A 23,697-nucleotide genomic window follows, 5' to 3' on the forward strand; every position below is an offset into this window, starting at 1 on the left:
TGCAGCCGTGGGAATATGAAATGTTTCTAAAATACCTGTTGGCATCCTGCTGTTAGCTGAGCTTAGTTTTCTTCTTGTAAATATTTCATAACCAAACTAGGTAATATGATCAATACTTTGACACAAAGGAGTGTGCTTTGTTGTATTTTCTCCTTAAAACTCCTTAAAGATGTTTTGGTTGTCAAAAACAACAACAACAAAACTACATGGCAACTTGGTATTCATTGCTAATTCATTCAGGGTGGAGCCACAAGTACTAAAAATGATGAGTACCAAGCAAACCATGTAGCTTACTATGTAACCCTTTATTTCAATCTGAAGGAGTAGCAAGTTATGAGGCAGCCGATGCCAGCAAGTTCTAGCTTGTGTATTGAATACCTGGAGAAAGATGAGTCCAAGGACAAAAGTTTCTCTTCAAAACACACTATCAAATTCAATGAGTTTTGAAGCAGTTAAGTATCAAGGTATGAATGTTATCTCATCAGGTACAAAGCGAAAAAAAGAGGTATTATATATTTTGAAAATCCAGGTATACACAATCTGCCTCCTCATGTGATCTCTGTTACTCATTCTGTGTCCCCACCCATTCCCCCCCCCCCCGGCTCAAGAACATCCCAGGTCATGTTATCATCACAACTTGCTAGCAAAAATGCAGATTTTGGACATCATTTTTTTTAAAAAAATTCCATTTATATCCCGCCCTTCTCCGAAGACTCAGGGCGGCTTACAAGCTTAGCAGTAGCCTTCATTCTATGTATATGCCTGCTTATTAGGGCTTTCACAAAACAAAACACAGAACTATCATACCTGAACTACGAAAATTTAGATCATCACCTAGCAGAAAGTCATTAGCTACTATTTAGAGGTCACATGGATTTTTGTGGACTACATATAGTAACCCTAGGTTTTTCCAGGGTTTGGTAGTGAGATGCAGAGGAGAAATTAAAGGACAAAATGTATGTCTGAAGCCTCCTTTCATCTTTTAAACTCCCTGCAAACTCCCAGAAATTACTACCATATCTCAGAGGCCAATAGGTATACTTATTTAATTTTCAAATAAGTACATTATAGCAACAAAAAGCTGAACATCCAGCCATAAAACGTTGACATAGTTTAAGTTCAAGTGATATTTTAAAAAATGGAAAATATAAGAAGTAATAATATATTTAACACAGTATTAAGTATTAGAAAGTAATTTCTGGAAAACTCCTGTTCTTTATGAATTTGTCTACTGTTTTTAAAGCCATCCAACATTACGGCAATCGGTTATTGTATGGAGAAATACATTCACTTCTCTGGCTGGAATTGTTTGCCAATGAATAAAGAACTTTTGCAAGAGAAGATTTCAACAATTTAATCATATTGTGCAAACTTTTACAGATACAATACATTCCTTCTGTTACCTTTCATGATGGGCAAATAATTAAGGCAATATAATTTACATTGCAAATTTCTGACTGTTTCCTATCCAATATAAAGAGGCAGTGTCTAGTTTCTTTATCAAAGCATCCAAGATCTCTATTTTCTCCTTTTGAATGAAAGGGGAACTGAAAAAACTCTGAATGAGTAAAGCAGGAATGACCCAAGTTCCCTTTTTTCACATCTCAGATTGCAAATATTTTTCCTTGTAAATGTGTAACAAACTGTCAAAACAGACATTTGGTAGCATGATTTTTGAAGAGGGGGAAAATGTTGTTGAAATGTCAAATGTCAAAAAGGTAGCAAAAGCAGTCAACCAAAGACAAGCACATCTCTTCTCCAGAGATATCACTAAATCACAATCACACCTATGATCTTCAGAAGCCTATATTTGGGATTTGAAGGGTAGTCTTTGTCTCATTCCCTCTTGAGAATGAACATTTGTCTAAATAATTTCTCCTCAGTGTTTGGGAAATTTGTTGTGACTCTATCTATATAATTTCTTTTTAACATTGTTTTAATCTTACTACTAATCTTACTACTAGATCATATTGTGCAAAATTTTACAGATACAATACATTCCTTCTGTTACCTTTCATGATCCTACAAGCTAGACTCCAGCAGTATGTGGATCGAGAACTACCAGAAGTATAGGCAGGATTTCGAAGAGGCAGAGGAACTAGAGATCAAATTGCCAACATACGCTGGATCATGGAGAAAGCTAGAGAGTTCCAGAAAAACATCTACTTCTGCTTCATTGACTATGCCAAAGCCTTTGATTGTGTGGATCATAACAAACTCTGGCAAGTCCTTAAAGAGATGGGCGTACCAGACCATTTTATTTGTCTCTTGAGAAACCTATATGTGGGCCAAGAAGCAACAGTGAGAACTGGTTGGTTCAAAATTGGGAAAGAAGTCCGGCAAGGCTGTATACTGTTGCCCTGCCTATTTAACTTATATGCAGAGCACATCATGAGAAAGGCAGGGCTAGATGAATCCAAAGCTAGAATTAAGATTGCCGGAAGTAATATCAACAACCTAAGATATGCAGATGATACCAGAAAGTGAAGAACTAAAGAGCCTCGTGTTGCGGGTGAAGAAGGAGAGTGCAAAACATGGGTTGAAACTTAACATTAAGAAAACCAAGATCATGGCATTCGGCCCTCTCAATTCCTGGCAAATAGATGGGGAAGAAATGGAGATAGTGACAGATTTTATTTTCCTGGGCTCCAAGATCACTGCAGATGGGGACTGTAGCCAAGAAATTAAAAGACGCTTGCTCCTCGGGAGGAAAGTCATGGCAAATCTAGACAGCACACTAAAAAGCAGAGATATCACCCTGTCAACAAAAGTGTGTATAGTCAAGGCTATGGTCTTCCCAGTTGCAATGTATGGCAGTGAAAGTTGGACCATAAAAAAGGCTGAGCGCCAAAGAATTGAGGCCTTTGAACTATGGTGCTGGAGAAGACTCCTGCGAGTCCCTTGGACTGCAAGGAGATCAAACCGGTCAGTCCTAGAGGAGATCAACCCTGACTGCTCTTTAGAAGGCCAGATCCTGAAGCTAAAACTCAAATACTTTGGCCACCTAATGAGAAGGTAGGACTCACTGGAGAAGAGCCTAATGCTGGGAAAGATTGAGGGCAATAGAAGAAGGAGACAACAGAGAATGAGGTGGCTGGATGGAGTCACTGAAGCAGTAGGCGTGAGCTTAAATGGACTCCAGAAGATGGTAGAGGACAGGAAGGCCTGGAGGAACGTTGTCCATAGGGTCACGATGGGTCGGACAAGACTTCGCAGCTAACAACAACAACAACCTTTATTGTCATTTTTTACAGTGGGCACAATGACACACATCAAAAATGAAATTTAGTTGCCCACTCTCAAAGTGAATACATACATGACACACACCTAAACATAGTATATAGAACATATATATACTATATACAACATATGTAGAGACCTACACCCCTACATATACATAACATATGAATATTAAACACTGTCCAACTTGAGTATATAACAGGAGGAAGCTTGAGAGTTCACAAGGTTTATATTTAAGCCTAATAAATATAAATATATGCATGCACACAGAAACAGAAGCTTCTGAAGATACACACACCCAAACACATGTATGTGCCTATATGTATGCATGTATGTAAAGGTAAAGGTAAAGTTTCCCCCGCACATGCGTGCTAGTCATTTCCGACTCTAGGGGCCGGTGCTCATCTCTGTTTCAAAGCCGAAGAGCCAGCGCTTGTCCGAGGATGTCTCCGTGGTCATGTGGCCAGCATGACTAGACGCCAAAGGCGCACGGAACGCTGTTACCTTCCCACCGTAGTGGTCCCTATTTTTCTACTTGCATTTTTACGTGCTTTCGAACTGCTAGGTTGGCAGAAGCTGGGACGAGTAACAGGCGCTCACTCTGTTATGCGGCACTCGGGATTCAACCCGCCAAACTGCCGACCTTCCGATCAACAAGCTCAGCGTCCTAACCCACTGAGCCACCGCGTCCCTATGCATGTATGTATAAGTGTGCAAAAAGATTTTATTTATTTATTTATTTATTTTATTAGATTTATATATCGCCCTTTCCCGAAAGACTCAGGGCGGTTTACAAGGTATTTAAAACCAAACCAGTACAAAAGTTAAAAACAATTTTAAAAAAAGATTAAATCATCCCTAAAAATAAAAACCCCAGTTAAAAATTCTCAGCCAGGCCGGAGAGCTCAAAGAGCCAGGTCTTCAGATCCTGGCAAAATGAACGAAGGTCGGGGGCAGTCCTAAGCTCCACGGGCAGCTGGTTCTAGAGGGCAGGCGCACCCACAGAGAAGGCCCTTCCCCTGGGTGTTATCCGCCGGCAGTCTTTTACTGGCGGCACTCTGAGAAGACCCTCCCTGTGTGAGCGCACTGGACGAAGGGAACTTGATGCTGGCAGCAGGTGTTCCCTCAGATATCCCGGACCCAAGCCATTTAGGGCTTTATAGGTCATCACCAGCACCTTGAATCTCACCCGGAGGGCAACCGGAAGCCAATGCAGCTCGCGGAGTAGAGGTGTTACATGGGAGTATTGGGAAACCCCCATCACAACTCGCGCGGCCGCATTCTGCACCAGCTGAAGCCTCCGAGTGGTCCTCAAGGGCAGCCCCATGTAGAGAGCATTGCAGTAATCCAGACGGGAGGTCACGAGTGCATGAGTGACTGTGCGTAGGGCATCTCGGTCTAGATAGGGTTGCAACTGGCGCACCAGGCGAACCTGGGCAAAAGATTACTTGTTGCTTAGATAAAGGAAAAAGATAATTACCTGTATGAGTTCTAGGTGGGACATGCCTTTATTAGCTGCATCCTGACATCTGGAGACCATAACCTCAGGAAATATTGATTGCTATGATGGGAAAGAAAGAAAAGCAGGATAATGTAATGAATTTGGACTGTTATATACTGTATCATGGTGTTCTTAAACATATTGTTTTAATACCAAAGGGAAAAAATGGTCTGAATACTAAATTGTGCATTTAGATTTTTTAAAAAGTTTATTGCGCTTATACTTCTAGTGGAAACCCCTACTAAAATTGTAAAAGTTTGGCTTTCAGTTTTCCACAAATGTTATTTTACGTTTACTCTTTTTGGTGGAGTGGGGTATTTATGAGTCAGTACCAATTCCTGTTGACTACCTGGACTAATCCCTGGATTTTTCTTGCCATGATTTTTCAAAAGTGATTTGCCATTGCCTTCTTCCTAGGAGTGTATGACTGGTCCAATGTCACCCAGCTGACTTTGTACCTATATTAATTATTGTTTTAATATAACTTATCTTCTGCATTTGGGCATTAGGGTTTAATTTGTTTTCAATTTCTGTATTTGTGCATTTTGATATTTTTGTCACTGTTCACCGCCCTGAGTCCTTGGGGAGAAGGGCGGTATACAAATCAAATCAATCAATCAATCAATCAATAAATAAATAAATAAAGAGGGACTATAGCTTGTAGTCTCCTGGTTTCTAGCCTGGTGACTTAACCAATACATTAAACTGGCTCTTTATAATTATTCCAATACCTAATATAAAAGGAATGATTATTAAATTAGATTGCCATCCTAGAGCAAAATTTTAATATTTTTCTGAAGCATACATTTAATCATAAAGTATAAAAGGTAGAAAACAATGGTTTCTGTAGAAAGAATATTTTCAGAATCATGCTTCTCAAATTTTCTTCAATCATGGACAATTCAATAAATATTTTTAAAGTATGAGCACTGCCCAGTGAAACAAACATATCCTTCACAACAATTTGTATTTTAATAGCGTGGAAGCTCACTTTGGGGAGGAGGTAAATAGGTTTTCTGGAATGTAGTAAACATGTTGTTTATATTACTACCACTTCTTTGCTTTAGTGAACCAGTTTTCAGTTTCTGTACTGATCTATTTTCACAAACTAACCAAGTGTTATAAGGCAAGCAGTTATGGATTACTGGTGATCTAGGGATCACATTGTGAGAATCATTATTTTTGGGATTAACATTAGAGATGTGAAACACAGAGGGTTTTTCTTTTACTAAACAATAGCATATGGGAACACTATTTCATTTCTGAAATTTGGAATTGTTTAAAAATGAAAAATGAAATAACTGCAAATTACAGGAATGAAATGATGTTTGTTGCTACTTTTAAGGTTATTCCAACTTACTGGTGAGCTCTTGAACAACTCATATTTAGCGTAATTCTTCCTGAAGACAAACCGACTGTCACCTCCCACAGGCCATGTGGCCTGAACCTCTACCACAGACTCATGGTCTTCTAAGATCCGCTCTGGAGAAAAGGCGGGGGAAAAAAAACACACTACATTAATATCATATGTACATACAGACAAGCAAGTGGAAAAATCTGATCGCCATCATGTTTAATTATCTGATCTCACTTTGTAATCAAGTTTTCCCCCAACAGTCTTTGAAGTGAACATTTTAGATTTCAGGTAAGGAAATCAGGTAGGAGTTTTGGTTTCCTCTATATAGAAAAATAAATAATATTTTCTCCTTGATACTCTAAATCTTTAGGTCCTAGGAATTATTTTATATGGTGAAGCATCCTTTCACATGGAACCAATAGCAGAACAGGTTTACAACCTAAGTGACAACTAGGCCGCCCAAAAGTGAACACGAGCATATTTGCTTCTTGTTGCAAAAAGTTCCTTTTTATTTGTAAAAACATTCCTGGATATATCTGACAGAATGCATGTTTGTGGATGTGAATGCATGTACATGCACATGTATACTCGTAGTCTGGACTTTTTTTTTCTTTTCCTCCTCACCCAGAGATAAGTGATGATAGACCTCTACTAAAGACCAGCAGTCATCATGCAAAGAATGGGTTTTCTGCACCAGCATCTCACAAACATGACGGGCCGTGGTCCCTGCTGTGACTTCCAAAGAGCAGCAAGTATGATCTTCACTGTAAACTTTTACTACCTGTGAGAATAAGATCCAAGAATAAGCTCAAACACTTAAAAGGACTGGCCTGTTCAATTCTGTGAGCAAAATTATAAGAACAACTTTTAAGAATTCTTAAATTGACATAAAATTCATTACTCCAATTTCCTGTTTTTTCTTTCTAAGTATTTTTTAAAGAAACTTCTAAACAATAACAGTGTACAATAACTTGTACTTCATTCTTTTAAAATGATATGGCAGCAAAAATATTATACACACAAAGAAAGAAAGACTCTGAAATACACATAAAGGAGGTTAGTGAAGATGACAGAATTTGCAAAATGGCTAAATTGACTTGCCCGGTTAGGGAAAAGATAACAAATACATTTGTCAGTGACTTGAAACCCTTCAAGGTCTTTTTTCTGAAAATGGAAAAAATGAACTGATAATCAGAAAGGGTAGGATATAGAAAGAAGGGAGCCATGATATAGCTATAAAGAATAAAATATAAATGCATGTATAACTGCTGTAAAGAAAATTGAAAGTTGCTTGTTTATATCTTTTTTCTTTTTATTTCTTTTCTGCATTTTCTTTTATTTCTTACTTATTCACTTATCCTTTCCTTTTCCTTTAAATTTGTAAATTTTTATCCTGTTTTTAAAAAACCCTTCAATAAAATTAATATAGCTTGTACTTCATTCTTAGGGTTCAGTTTTTTGCTGCTTGACATAATCTCTGCAATCAGCTACAGATGGAAGAACCCATCTAACTGGTGGTTGCCAGATTAATATGTAAACTGACACATTGGTAAGAAAGTTCTCTGAATTTTGCAATGTAGCTCTCAACAAACAACAAAATGTGCATCTAGAATTCTATCATGGGGAAAACACATACTAAAAAAGGATACACTGAGAGATATGTGCCTCGTTACACAGACATCTTATTAAAAGAATCATCAAGAATGAATATGTGGTCCAAAAACATGAAAGTTGAAGGAAACAAAAGAGACACATTCATTTATCTTCAGCTATGATGGTGATTCCAACATGATCGTCCATTGAAAAGTGATAACTACCAAGGTCAGTGAATAAACTATTGCACCAAGGAAAGCCTCAAAGCCCTCAGCAATGTAAAGGATTCTATCAGCTTGTTCAGAAAACATAGGGATAAATTCTTCAACAAATGAAAGTTAGGGAGAAAAATATATTTTGGTTTATCCATTTTCTATGTTTTTCAAATGTCCAGATTGTTTCAGGTAACTCATTTACCATTAGCTATTACAACCTGATTTACATGTGTATCAAAATTACCTGTTCAAGACTTACATACCTCAATATATCATGCACGAAGGCAATCACCAATCAAAAAACAGGAAAGGATGTTGCTTTCCTATCTCCTACATTTCTCCTACATGTTTGGTTGGCTACAACGTCAAATGACCCAGCCCTGATTTTATGTTTTTATGAATTAGTCAATTCTGAACTATCTCTGCTACAATCCAGTTATTCCACAAGAGGGAGTAAATCTGTTATTCAAGTAACAAGTAATTCAGTTAAATATATTATGCTTAAAGATAATTAAAGATATACTGTTCAGTTTATTAAATGAGAGTATCCAAAACAAGTTCTCATAATTATTGATAGTCCTGTATTCTAATGCCTGATGATGAAGGGGAAATATATTATACATATATTTAGATTTTCTCTTTATTATTATTTTATATAAACATGATATTCAAAAGAGATTCTTAAGGCTCATTTTAAGCCTTAAAAAAAGAGATAGGATGGGATGTGTGTCTTTTAAAGATTCCTCCACAGTTAAATTCAAATTCCCAGGCTATTTGTGATGGAAAGAAGAAAACTTCTTCTGAACTGTGGTAAACACTCAGTTTGTATTATTAAATATATTTGATGTCCATTTAATTGTTTTGTTTACATTTCAACTCTTCTATAGTTGTATAAAAGCTATTAATAAAGCAGGGCACAATCCCTCTAAAGAACAGGGCTCTAGTTCATCTAGTAAAAATCCATCTTCAAGATGCCAGTAGTTGAATTTGATAATTCAAATTATTGAATTATTATTATTTTCTCAGTCTCATGTTTTTCCCCAAACATATGACAAGATTGACAACAGTTGCTGGCTTGATATTCTATCTAACTTGATCATAGGTGAAAGGCAGAATGTCATAAGTAAATGTCCTTATAAAGGCATGAAGTTATATCTGAATGTGGCTGACATTCCTCCCTCTAACACATATGACTTAATACAACTAAGTTTGGGTGGAATCCAGCATTTCCTTTGTTCCAACCATGTCTCCTTTTACCATTTTGGCCTTTGTCTCAGCATCTCTTCCTTTTATTGACAGGAATCTCCACCTACAGATTTGGAATCATCAAGCAGAAAGTGGTTTCAAATTATTTCTGCTTCACGAGTGATCATTTTTAGTATTTGAATACAGATCACCAGGATATGCCAGCGTTTAGGCTAGATGGGGTGTTAAAAAACACTCCAGAAAAAGGTAAAAACACACAGTTCTGTACTGTTGCCAAGAAAGCTACTAGATACATAGTCACCAGGAGCCAAGGAGTTTTTACCTTTACTATCCCATGGCTCTTGGGCAGTGGAAATCTCAAATTTAATTTTTAATGCTGCTTTTGCTCTTATGATTTCTGTTGGTGTTACTGTTGATAACATATCACTATACAATGTGCAAAACAATGTTTATACATTAGTGAACTGATAACTCCTCTAAAAAATTCCCATTGTCATGAAGATTTTAGGGCAAACAAATTTAGATTTTGCTAAGTTCCAAACCAGTGATGGCTATACCAAAGGGATTTCTATAGTCCTTTGGTGAGTCACTTTTGCACAAGTTCCCAAAGGTATGCCACCAAACTTGTAACAACAGCAACACTGCACATTCCTTACAGGTATTTAAGGTGAAAGGCATCCTTTTTGCAAAGACTTGGCAGCTACAAAAAGTAATTTAAATTCCATGAGAAATATTAGATTTTAATAACTATACTACATAAGTAGTGGGTGCTATGTCTTAGTTTATTACTTTAGCCAAAGGTATGCCTTTAATTGCACTGAGATCTAGAAAATTATTGTTTAAATTAGCATTGATGGCTGGAGGTTAATAGGCAACCAATGTCCACTGTTCCATGCAAAAGCAGTCTGAGAAACATTTAGAATACAACAAACAAATAAGAAATGAAGTAGTTTTTGCCACTAGCACTAAGCACTAATCTTTGGAAAGAAGAGATTATGCACTTACGGAATATATTAATTTATGAGAGCTGTAATATATAAGCTACAAAAATAATTAACATCATTGGATGGCAGCAAAGATTTAGAGTTCTCTGTGACTGTTACCTAGTAGCCATCAGCTTTTTATAGCTCAGATAGAGTACACCTAACTTATTTTTCAATAATTTTCAAATTATTGCCTTAGGCTATTACAACTTTAATAACACCCTGATCAACAGAAATCATTGAATGAAGGGCATGTTTGGTTTTGGTTTTATAGTTTGCAGGTAAAAAAAAAATCATCACGGGGCATGGTGGTGTAACCTGTAATTTCCATTGCTTCTTACTTAGTTCCCATTGCTTCTACAAGATTGAAATTGCTAGAAGTTATACTTCAGAAATATTTGGAGAATCACTGTTTTCCCACTGCTGCACTGAAGACTGCAAATGAAACTTCTGTTAATACAAAAGTATAGGGATCAGATGAGAGAGAGAAATGTTTAGTTTATAAAAATGTATGGTCACTGGTCATTTTCAGAGTTGAATAATGCATGATGGCTTCATCACATCTTGTCTGTGCCTTAGTACTTGGAAATAAAAATGTAGAGTGTGAAATCAATGTGTTTTCTAATTGTGGAAAAAAAATCTTCAGTATTACTTTCTAAATTCAATCTGTGGGATCGCAGCCAACTTGGCCACTACTTTCCATGCTCTTCTATGTTCCATATTAAATTACTGTACTACCATTCATGATATATGGAGCTTTCTGTGAACACTAATTACTGATCTGGACAATTTAATATGTCCTTTTAAAGGCAATGGAAATGAAATCAGTTCCCACATTTGAAATGGAGTGAACGTATCCTTTAAAATTTGAAATGGTCAGCTGGATCAATAACTTTCACTGAAAGCAATAAATCCAATCAGTTACAATATAATGTCAAAAACTCTTCACATGTTAACACTTGAGGATACCAGTCTGAAAAGGGTGCTATATTTATCAGAATTACTATATAAAATTGAAAGAAAGACTAGCCTCTCTCCGTGAAATAATTTAAATTCAAAACGGAAATGGCATTCTCGATTGACTGGGAATCTTATAATGGAGATAAAATGAATTTTTAAATTTTAAGCAATACTTCTTTCAGGTATGCCGCTTTTTCTTAATGCAGTTCTGATGTTGTCTCTTTAAGTTCATCATAGAATTTATTGTTATTTGTTGTGATATAAATGTGGATTATTTATTTAATAAAAACATATTATTACAATTTCTATTAGCAATCATAACAAGACAGCAAGAATAAGATGCTTTAAAGTTCTTTGATGTGAGGCACAGGCAGGCTAACGAACCAGCTGATAGGAGATTATCAGCTGATTTGTTAGCCTGCCTCTGCCTCACATCAAAGTCCTTTTTTTAAAGCCTATCTTTAGATAAGAAACCAAAGAGACATCAAATGGACTCCAATACTTACAAAGCAGCTGGAAGCCTTCCATCCCATAATTAAAGACTCCCAGCAGAGGCTCCCAGGCTAGTTAAACAAAACCTGAGAATCCTGGCAACAATATCTAAGGGAACCAGCCTCGCCATATCTTGTCCTATGAACTCAGAGTCCAAAGCTGTAATTTTCCCTTGACTGTTCCTTTTCTCCATACTTTATGGAAGGGGAAAAACAATGGGTAAAGCTGAATGTTATGGGTTCAACTGTCAGCTCTTAAGAATAGAGAAGGCTCAGATTATGTTGTAATGATATTCTAGAACCAAATCATGGATATTTCAAAGAGAGTGAATTAGTGATTGGTTGATTTTTTTGCAACATGGCTGGCTGAAGCATGGTTAGCTAGTTCACAACTCACTGTGTTAGGATGGAACTTAACAAAGAATTTCAGAGAGCTTTTAGAATTAACAAGAAAACAGAATTACAGTATTTATAAAGATATAGAAAAATAAAGAAATATTACAAGAGATCTCCAAACTAAATGATTTATTTAAAAATGGTTGATTAAAAATAGTGTCTGGAATCATATGTTGCATGAAGCAAAATAAAAAGAAATACATTTGCACAATGTGTGAATCTAGCCAATTATAATACCTTGTCAGGTTATTTAGCTATAACTCATTCTTACTGTGAGCCAGCAGGCAATTTTCACTTAATTTTTATACATGACTGCCCTTTTTTTTGTAGTCCTGCCAAAATGTACCTTGGTATACTTTTTATCATCTTTGAATTGCAAGACTCAAAAACAAACTCCCTGAAACTGGCTCCTTTCAAAAGAAACGTATGGAATTGAAATCAATCATTTGTACAGGCTATCACATTGGGAGAAGCTACTATAAACTTGGCATTTATGTGTAGCTGTGATGAGAGGGAAAGTTCCCTTAGGCCTTTGTTCAGAGGCAGGTTTACTATGCTTCTGTTTCACTCCAGCTTTGGAAGAAAAAAAAAGAACCTGTAAAATGAGTTTGTCCTAAGAGTTCAATCCTAAAGATTTTGTACCTTTGTCCATGAAATTTTCTTGAATACTCATGGTCTTCTTCTGAAATACTTTCTTGGTTTGTAGTTTGGTCTTTATCCTGGGATTATCTAGGAGCCCAAGCTTTTCCCAGATTAGTCAAATCAAATAGATATTGCTACCTAGCTGGACCAGTAAGCAGAAATCGGTATAGCCCTGGGGCATCTTCCTCTTTCCCCAAATGCAAATGGATACACTTACATGAGAGCCACCTTCACGCTGTGATCCTGGCCCCAGTGTGGAGCTGGTGAGGATAGGTGAGTTTGAGGGGCTACAGAGTTCTGGAAAAGGGTTTGGGATAGAAGGCAAAGATAAGGTGCGCGGCTTTTCCTCCATTTTTCTAAAGGGAAAAAATGGAAAGATTGTTATAAATGGGTTAACTACTAATAGGACATCTGGGTTAGTTAATAATGTCATTATTACTATTATTGGAGTACGCTTTATCCTAAGTTTATATTCCCTCAGAGGTAATCTGGTAATCATGTTATCTACATGTACAGCGTGGCCATTACTGAAACATGAATATTTCAGTGTCTATCAAAGTTTCTGAGGCATCATAAGAAACAAGATGTAGGTGTACATATTTATCTAAGCAGTAACCAGGAAGTCAAAGTGGCCTACATGACATGGCAAGTGGTCTAGCCCTGCAATTCAAATCAAGTGTTCCTCACAGAGACATGGTGGATGCAGTTGAGGATGCTGTACAGCACTGGAGGTTTTTAAGAAGAGATTGGACAACCATTTCTCTGAAATGGTCTAGAGTTTCCTACTTGAGCAGGAGGTTGGACTATAAGACTTCCAAGGTCCTTTCCATGTCTGTTATTCTGTAGCCAGAACCAAATATGGATGAGACATTCATTATCTCTTGGAAATCAATATTTTTTTCTGACACCCTCTATTTTTTTTAATCCCACAAGCAGCAAGCTGCAGAGAAGAGGCAGATAATTCCTACCAGAAGTCTGAACTCATCTGTTGCATATAATTATTTCAGATCAATATATCACATTCAACATTTATTGCACAAACTTTAGATCACTCTGCATTTGTTCATAGAGAGCTCATTCAATAGTCAGTAGACTCAGCAAACTTGCTATATCCATTTTTGTGTGCCACTAATACTGTGAGCAGACAAGAAAGCAAATATTTAATTCTTTTGGCATTTTCTTCCCCAACCCTTCTGTATTATTGCAGGTTTGTAATCTATATGCATGGCCATTACTGAGGATGAAAGTTTGCACATCTACCAAAGCATCTTGAGGCACCACAAGACACAAGGTGTGCAGATTTACCAAGGAATTCAAAATGCTCTACATAGCGTGGCAAGTGGCCTAGCACTGCAGCTCAAAATTAACTGTTCCTCAGTTTCAGAATTAAAATGAAATCAAGTAACTGTAGATCAAGAATGTACAAGAAAATATGTCATAATGAGTAACAGAATGGCTGATTACATCCATGTTTTTGTTTTGTTCCAAACGGCCATTGGCATACAGACTCAGCAGATTATCTCAAAGGAAGTGTGATCATCACAGAAAAAAGTTATCTATCCTGTCAAATGAAAGATTTGCATACTACCCATAAGCCTTAATTCTAATATTTCATTTTGATCATAAAATGATAAACTTAATAAACTGTGGATAAAACTAACAATCTATTTTTCTTATTACCCCACACACCTACTTCACGGTCTGTTTCTGTTGCTCCCCTCTGGGAGGAGGTTTTGAAGTATTTATACATTCTGTAACAGCTTTGTTCCTTATGTCATCCATCTTGTAAATTTGCAGGATTCTTTTTTTTTCACCATGTATATGTGTACATTTAAACTAGACTGTGAGGTTTCTCTATGTCATATACGTGTGTTTATGTGGGTATATAAATAATGGTATTTTTTGAGAGCTGAATACAATGAAATTTCATTTTAATGTATGCTGATTAGTGTACATTTAAAGTGACAATATTCTATTCTATTCTATTCTATTCTATTCTATTCTATTCTATTCTATTCTATTCTATTCTATTCTATTCTATTCTATTCTAGTCCAACTAAAACAGAAAAAGCTATTAGCATATGAGCCACATCTCATTTTTCCCTATTTTTAGATGAGATACAAATATACCTTGGACAATCATTAATTCAAGCAGATTTTGAGACTTCCCATAATTTTTCCTATTTTTCATGAAGTGGAAAACACAAGGCAGAGTCATTGCATTATTCACTAATAAGCTTGGTGTATCTTATATTCTTCTCATGTTCAGAAATAATTTTTTATTAATAGTTATTTGTGGCACAGTCATTGATTCCACAGAAAGCTGAAAGGTCAGACTAAATTTTTTCACAACTGATTTCTACTTGTATAAAAATGAGCCTTTTGTGGTATCAAATGATTTGCTCCATTGTAACCTACCTATTTGCTTGGATGAACAGAGGTTGAGAACGTTTGACCATATCTGTGTGGGCTAGAAAATTGCTCTGGTCACCATTGCAGAGAGGATTGCCATTGGAAAGGGCTCCAGTGTGATCAGATGGCAGTTCACCATCATAAGAGTTGCCCAACATCCTGTTAAGGGTTTTTCTGGGAGTTCCAAGATCCATGTCATTATCTGTAACAAATAATAATTTGACTAACTGTTCCAAAATAAGGTAATGCAAATATTCAGATAGAACAAGATTCTGAAAGATAAATGCAAGTTTTTTTTAAAGCAATTCTTTGAAACATTGTTGCATTTCATTTTCTTTTTTTTAACATGAAAAGTTGCTGGTTTTAGGATGTGATAGGATCGTGTAATTAAATAAGTTCACCGTAAAGCTATGTAACACTTTATATTCAAAGGGCAAAAAGATGTGCATGGTTAATGAAATGGTTAATGATAATGGTTAATGAAACAAGTAACAAGTTTTCAATATTATTACAATTATCCCATTCTAGCTTAGACAGTAAAACTCAGCTCAAACATTGTTTATTTGTAAAACATATGAATCACCTTTAAATTCTTAAAGTGACATAGACAATTAAAACATTGTTTATACTGCTGAAGAATGCATTATTACAGTCTTTGGTAAAGCTCCAAGAGAAATTATCTCCCCGAGCTAATTTGCTAGCACTGCAGGAGCATAATAAATGGGTTAGGGTTAGGATTAGGGTCTCACCAAGGCAATTAGTCAGTGATCTGGTTGATAAGAAAAAGCAGCATCTCTCTCATATCAGCTCTAGAATATCTGGATATGAGTATTGTCAATGGGTTCCCTTAAACTCAAATACTGTAATGATGTGAGGTAAACCATACAGAAAGCACATAGTTAATTGTACAGTTGATTCAAGTCCCAAAGGAGAATAGAAGCCTCAATTCACTCTTGTGAATAATAAGTATAAGATGGCAGTATGCAAGACAAATCTGAATTAAAATAAACAAGATTTGTTTTAACCATGGTTTCTTGAATAATGAAATATATGGTTATGTTAAGTAATAAACTCATCACATTGTGCCAAAACAAAGCAACCTACAATATAGCTTAGTACAATGTGTGACATGTAGCCATTTAATTTCTCAGTTTTAATTAACACAGGGAAACTTTAGTTATTTTTAATTTTCTGAACATTTATTTCCACTATGTGGAATATAGTGTTTTATATGACAGTCTATGTGGCTATCCCAATACTTGGGTCATTCTGGGGTGGGGGGTTTTTTGTATGCAACTATCCTAATGTGTACTATGTTGAAACACAGCAATATTATTTATTTTGATTTGATTTAACCCTACCTTATTTATAAGTAACTTAAAGTGGCCAATATAAATAATACTTATTATTATTATTTTCCTCACAACAACAACCCTGTGAGATGAGTTGGCTTGAGAGTGAGTGAGTGGCCCAAGGTCACCCAGCCAGTTTACATGCCTAAGGCAGGACTAGTACTCATCGTTTCCTGGTTTCTAGGCCAGCAGCTTAACCACTACACCAAGCTGTCATTTTTACACAAATCTCCAAATATACTCTGATTCATATGCAGGTTTTTTTTTCCAAATATAAACTTTGCTGCCATCTGGCTCTGGCTTTTTCATTTATTGTTCATTGAAAAATATAACATCCAGTATATGTGTTAATATAAACTTGATGATAATTGTGATATGGGAGAGTGATATAAGAGAATAACATATGCAACAATGCATGGACAGAAGAATTGATAAGAGTATAACAATGAGGCTGGTAACCTCTCTCTCCTCCTAAAATAAACTCTGAACAATCCATTCAAGCAAATTATGATGCCAATGCTGTATGAATTAATACTGAGGTCCAAATTATAGGCATATTTCTGAAAACAGATACATTGCAAGAACCAAAATATGAAATTGTATAATAACCTCATCCAGCCTGATTCCTTTCCAGATATATGATCTTCAATGCCCAAATTCTCCAGCTACCATGATTATGTTGTCAATAATGAGAACTAAAATCTATACTTCTGAAAGATATACTAGGCTGCGATTGGAAAAAAAAACCTACCCCATAATATACAAGGTTCTTTTCCAGAATTTAATTTTTAGAACATGTTTCCAGCCCCTTTCATATACAGGAAAAATGCAGAAATAATTTTCTACCCAATTTCTCATAATGTATTTCTCATAGTTTTTGTACTGTAGATACATTCTTTTCTGACACAGAAAAGGCTTTAAAACTATTAAATCAAATAGAATAGGCAACAGATCTACTAGGAAGATGTATGACTGAATTCATTAGGATGTACACCTGGGTAAAACTGTGTAGAATTATAAATATCATTCAGGTAAAAATTCTGGGAAATGGAGAATATGCAAAATTAAATTAAAAAAATAAAGGAAAGTACATTGAAGTACCATCTGTGTCAAAAGAAATTAGTAACATTCAGTCACATAGAATCAATATGGCTATAAATCTAACTGGATCCCAGCATTACTAACCTTAGAACCTTGTGCCAGTTTGCATAAGGCTGCATTTGAGATAAACATATTTCAATGTCTCTCAAAGACAAGAAACAATAAACCTGTCAATTTCCCATGTATTCATTGTAGGTAATTCCTTCTCAAATGCAACAGACTCACATAGGTCAATGGGAATTCTAATATCTAGTTCATACTCACATTTCTATTTATCATTTTTGGTTCAAATGTACATGTTTTTACCGCTCAGCAGAATTTTTTTTAAAAAACCTAGAGCTCCTAGTGTTCATTTCCTTGTTCACCTATGACTTCATTATCAGTATCAGGTAAAGGTGACTCAAGAGTTCTTTGGGTTAAAGAAGCAATGATGACAGAGTTCAAAAAGCAATTCAGGTGGCATGGGAAGTTATCAGAAAGTCTAATCTCACACACCCTTTGTTGTATTGTGCCAACCACTTTTGTGCTTCATGGTGAAACTATGTTTGTTGCTCCATCATTCTCATGAGAGTGACGAAGTGGCTGGGTATATTTTGATAAAATACTACACAAAAGTCTTTGTTGTAAATTACCACAAGATACTATAAGAAGGTATGGCCATTAATATGGAATCTTGCTTAATCTGAATTACTCCTGTCATTCACAAAGAGCAGCAGGAGACATTGAGATCTTGTCCCTTCGTGAGAAACCCTCCTAAGAATGAATATTTTGTCAGTTTCTAGTCACAGACTTTCAGGTTTGCCATCTCAGCAGGAAAAACTACAAATAGCAACCTATTTGTATTCAAGTCCTGCCTTAGCCATGGAAGCCAATGGGGTGACTTTGGGCCATTAATCTCTCTCAGCACAACCCACCTCACAAGGTTGTTGTTATGGAGAGAATAGGAGGAGGAAGGAGGATTAGATGTGTTCACTGTGAGTTATTTGTAAAAAAATTTAAAAGGAGGGATATGAATGAATGAATGAATAAACAAATAAATAAATCAGTTCTTGACCAGCAGTCTTGCAGAATCCCAAATTACCAAGAGCTTCACTGGTAAAACCACAAAAACTATTACTTTAGGCAACATTACTATCCAGATAAATCTACCCTCACAAATCAGTGTAAATTATTTTTGACCCTTTCAAAGGCACTCTTAAAACTATTCCCCTTTTAAAAAATTCCCAACACAGATTGCATGGGCACAGTTCTTTGTCACCAGGGTAAATATTGGTTATTTATAAGTCTGACTGACAAAAAAAACTGTAAAAGGGACAAAGATAAAATCTGTAGATTTCTTTATTCTCCCAAATGGAGCCTAAACAATCAGAGCTCTCCAATTAAGGAAAGACTTTTGGTCTCCTCCAAAACAAAACAGTGGCACACCCTGGACTATACCACTTCAGATTCCATGGGTGTGAGAGATCACGTGACCAAGCAGCTCTAAATTCAGTGACAGAAATAAAGGTGTTGGTGAAAATCTGGAGGAGGAGCCTTCAAAGCATTTAATCATATGATATCCTCTCTCCGCCCCCAGTTTCTACTTTGACCTGGCACAGGCATATTAGCAAACTAGGTCAACAATGCAGCCATGAACAAATAAATATGAATAATGATCTAAAAGTAACTCAGTGGTTAAATTAGTCCCACTGCATAAATTAATTTTAGTTTTTGGATAGTACAATTATTGTAATGCAACTCTCAGCTCGAAGCAGTTCAGTTTGCATTTAAGAAAATATCCTGAAAACAGGATCAGGTTCACAGATTAGGACCTTATGGTTTCCCACTCTGCAGGAATAATATATACTAAATAACATGTTCTTAGTTGATTTCTATGCACAGTGCAGAAAATTCCTGCACTGGTGGCATATGAATTTTTCTGTAAATATAAAAGATGTAAAAACTGCAAAAAGTACACCATTTGTCTGAAAAGATGTGGGTGAGATTACTATATACTCTGGTTTAACTGGGATTGTCCCAATTATACATACATTGGTTTAAAAAATGTCCGGGAAGTAGGGCTACAGAACTGCAAAGGGAGAGAAGAAATTTGTCATTTCCCCCCCCCCCCCACCTTTACAAGTAAAGGAATTTCAATAATTAAATCTGTGCTCTGGATTAGCTGAATAAAGTCCCTCCCTCCTTTGCTTTTGCAAATTGTGTAGGCAATTGAAAAAGCATTGAAAGAATTCTAAATCCTCTGCCCTGATTTTACTACTTTAAAATATAATAAGTCTATGATATTGCAAAATTGGGGGCAGGTGATCAACATTTAAACCATTTGTATGCCCTTTCTTCATATTATATCATGGTTGGGTTCATGCACCATGCTAGGATAGGTTAAAATGGCTTTGGATCATTTGTAATTCATTGTATTGTGGGAAGCCAGCCTTAGTATGAGGACTAAATGCAACTTGATAAGTCATATTAGATTATTTGGTTAGACATAACATGTTACATGAACACAGCAACTGTTTTTGTTAAATTGGAATTAGTTTTCAGTGTTGTCTGTGAGCACAGCTACTTTGTTCATATTGTAGTCTGTCATTTATTAAAAGTTTTCAGGCTGATTAAAAAGTGCAAACTTACATACCACCAAAAACATAAGCAAACATAATTATCAGTATAATTGTGTAAATGGGTATGTATACATGTTGTAAGAAAACAGCAACATATAATGACTGAAATTAATTGAATAGGTCCTGCTCTTCTTAGACTTAACAGCTAAGGCTAGGCGTGAGTAGGAAGTTATGGGACTTTCAAAAAGGTGTTTGAAGATGTTGTATCTATAGGAGAAACACACATAATCATGAAGCCACCCCAAGAATTTCTTCTGTCATGTTTTGTAAATGGTACATAGGTAGTATTCTTACAGATGGTACTTTAAAAACATAATGAGACATCGGAGAAAAGATTCAAGTAGGTTGGGACTAAATTAGTTGAAGTTTTGCAAATTCTGCACCTTGCATTGTAACTGCGTGGATATCAGAGCAGCAGAGTCACAATGACGGGGAGAAGACGAATTATTTCAGCTTGCAGGCTAGCCTGCCCTAATTCACAACCTGAATAGTAGGCAACCAACATTTTTCTCCAAACTCTCTGGCAATTGTTTTCTCCTGGAAGGTAACTATTATTATCATCACTTTTTTTTTCTCCTTACAGGCGCCAATATTACCTCATATTCAATTCCAGCGGGACTAGACTTGTCACTAGGCATGAATCATCAACTCAAGATGCCAGTTTGACCCTGCTTATCAAAATCACATACCTGCATCTTTATAAGAGAAGTCATCCACCTCTTGTCAGCAGTGATGAATACTGCTAAAAAACAGCATGCATCTAAAAATGTTGCTTCCTTTACTACTGATTTGACACTGACCAATTATACTCCCTGTCATTTTTTTGCAGGGGAAGGGCTGGGCTGAGGGGGGGGGCGGGGTTAGGAAAGGAAGTAGAAATCAGGTCTACTTTATTATCCGATCTCTTTCCCTTCCATCAAAAGAAACTAGTGAGTCAGAATGTGAGATGGTGATTCAGATCTCATACCACACCCTTTGTACCGGCTCAAGCATGTCTCAGCCTTCACATACCTAGACTCTGTCTTCCAGATTCCTTTTTTTTCCCTGGAGACTTGTTGGGCGTTCAGGGGAAAACAAGCCACTCTATCTCTGGACTCAACAGTAGATGTCTGATCAGTCACAATGTGTGTTACTTATTGTAATTTACTTGTTACAATTAGAAAACAACTACCTCACCTTATGCTGTAAATAACAAAAGCAACCACTTAAAAAACTAGCATTCTCAGCAATTGTTTATGTAGATGCTGGTTGTTCTTTTCACATGACATACACCTTCACGTTAGCTCAACTTGTACTAACACCTCATGTAGGTTATTTTTTTTTGTTGTTGTTGTTGCAAAAATACGGAAGTGGTTTGCCACTCCTTCTTAGGATTGTTTTTTGTTTTACTTCTTCTAACCTACCATCTAGAATTTCCTGGTGGTTTGTCATCCAACTACTCATCATGTCTGAGCTGTTTAGTTTTTTTCAGATCAGCCAACTTATGTGCTGTAAGCACCCAGCTATGCTGCTAGTAGTATTAGCTACAATCAGCACTGTGGGTTTTACATACTGGTAGAACAGGGTGCTGGATTTGATGATCTTTACATTTCTCCCTAGCAATTTGAATGATTTTATTTCATTTTTAGCACTGGACAATTTCCAGTCATTGTTTTTAGTTTTTTATCTTTTTCAATAGGATTTCCCTCAACTGAAATTCTCATCACTCTCAGATATGCTATATTTGAGGGAAAGTATAGGCATCGACCATGGTATCTTGCTGCGACGCCTCAGGGGACTGGGAGTGGGAGGCACGGTTCTGTGTTGGTTCTCCTCCTTTCTCCAGGGTCGCTCGCAGTCGGTGCTGGCAGGGGGACAGAGGTCGACCCCGAGGCCTCTCGCTTGCGGAGTCCCTCAGGGGTCGGTCCTCTCGCCTCTCCTGTTCAACATCTACATGAAGCTGCTGGGTGAGATCATTCGCAGCTTTGGAGTAGGGTACCATCAGTATGCTGATGACACCCAGCTTTTCATCTCAACTCCAAACAATATCAGTGATGCCCTCGACGTGATGTCCCGCTGCCTGAAAGCGGTCCGGGAATGGATGGGGAGGAACAGGCTTCAACTGAACCCGGACAAGACTGAATGGCTGTACGTACTGGCAAGCCAGGATATTCAGAACGTCCCATCCCTTAACATTGGGGACAAGTTACTACCACCAGTTGATAGGGCCCGCAACCTGGGTGTCCTCCTAGACTCGCAGCTCTCCCTGGAAGATCACATAGGAGCTGTGACCAAGGGGGCCTTCTCTCGGGTTCGACTAGTTCGCCAACTACGGCCTTATCTGGACCTGGATGCCTTACGTACAGTCACCCATGCCCTTGTGACCTCTCGCCTAGACTACTGTAACGCTCTCTACATGGGGCTGCCCTTGAGATCCACTCGGAAGCTTCAACTGGTGCAAAGTGCAGCGGCACGGACACTCCTGGGAGCCTCCCGATACTCCCATATCACACCTCTCCTCCGTGCGCTGCACTGGCTTCCGGTTGCCTTCCGTGTGAAGTTCAAGGTGCTAACAATGACATACAAAGCCCTACATGGCATGGGTCCGGACTACCTACGGGAGCACCTTCTGCCAATGTCAGCACCCCACCGTCCTGTGCGCTCCCACAGAGAGGGCCTCCTCAGGGTGCCACCGCTCAAGGAGTGTTGGCTGGTGGCCCCCAGGGGGAGGGCATTCTCAGTGGGTGCGCCAGCCCTCTGGAACAGCTTACCAACCGAAATCCGGATGGCCCCCGACCTCCGCACCTTCCGGCGCGATTTAAAAACCTTCCTGTTCCAGCAGTCCAGCCTGGCATGATAGCTTTAATTGGGGGTCCCAGTTTGTTTTACTATTGTTTTTATTGTTCAATCTGTATCTCTTCCTTCCTCTGTACACCGCCCCGAGTCCCTCGGGAGAAGGGCGGTCTATAAAAACAAACAAACAAACAAACAAATAAATAAATAAATAAATAAAATAGACACAAATTCCTTCTCCAGGAAATGTTTGGTTGTATGAGCTTCTGTTTACTGTAGGATTCTCTGAAAAATATAATTTGGTCTAGTTGCCTAAGTTTTGTATGGAGATATATTCTTCTGTGATATTTAAGTACATATTTAAAATCTAGAAAAAACCAAAATGGTGATGGAGCCCCAAGAAATTCCTCCAGAATAAAACCAATTTTCAATAGTCATTTCTATTGCCAGGTTGTTGGCTTTTTTAGCATTCAATGTGATTAGGGGTCTTAGATATTAATTTCTAAAATATTATAGATTGTGAAAAATAACCAGAAATAACACAAATAAAAATCTTATTAGCTTATATGTAAAAGTATACTAAGAAACTGAAAGACAAGTATATTTGTTTTCCAAGTGTTTTACATTTTGTTAATACAGACAATTATAACTACTTACTACTTTAATAGCATCTCAATATCTCTACAAGCCCTAGAATCCTAAATGAAATGCTGAACAAGTTTTTATTTATAAATGAAGCCAATCCTTATTTCTAATTGCAAAGAAAGAAACTGCTAATCGTGGAAACACAAAATCTTGACCCTAAGTCTGATCGTGTTTCTCTGCACTTTCTTGAACCTCAAAATGATGCTACCCACT

At 37.0% G+C, this 23,697-nt stretch overlaps 1 protein-coding gene across 1 annotated transcript in view; it reads right to left on the minus strand.

Moving 5' to 3' along the window:
- Positions 1-23,697, minus strand: part of GRB7 (growth factor receptor bound protein 7) — a 58,234-nt gene that overhangs the window by 11,055 nt on the left and 23,482 nt on the right. The window contains exons 2-6 of the mRNA XM_083377204.1: positions 15,003-15,198; positions 12,802-12,940; positions 6,723-6,879; positions 6,102-6,223; positions 4,721-4,801 (exon numbers count right to left, since the gene is read on the minus strand). Coding sequence (XP_083233330.1) covers positions 4,721-4,801; positions 6,102-6,223; positions 6,723-6,879; positions 12,802-12,940; positions 15,003-15,190 — 687 coding nt within the window. The 5' untranslated portion in view covers positions 15,191-15,198. The remainder of the gene's footprint in view (positions 1-4,720; positions 4,802-6,101; positions 6,224-6,722; positions 6,880-12,801; positions 12,941-15,002; positions 15,199-23,697) is intronic.

The sequence above is a fragment of the Vipera ursinii genome, assembly GCF_947247035.1.
Source record: "Vipera ursinii genome assembly, chromosome: Z".
NCBI lineage: Eukaryota > Metazoa > Chordata > Lepidosauria > Squamata > Viperidae > Vipera > Vipera ursinii.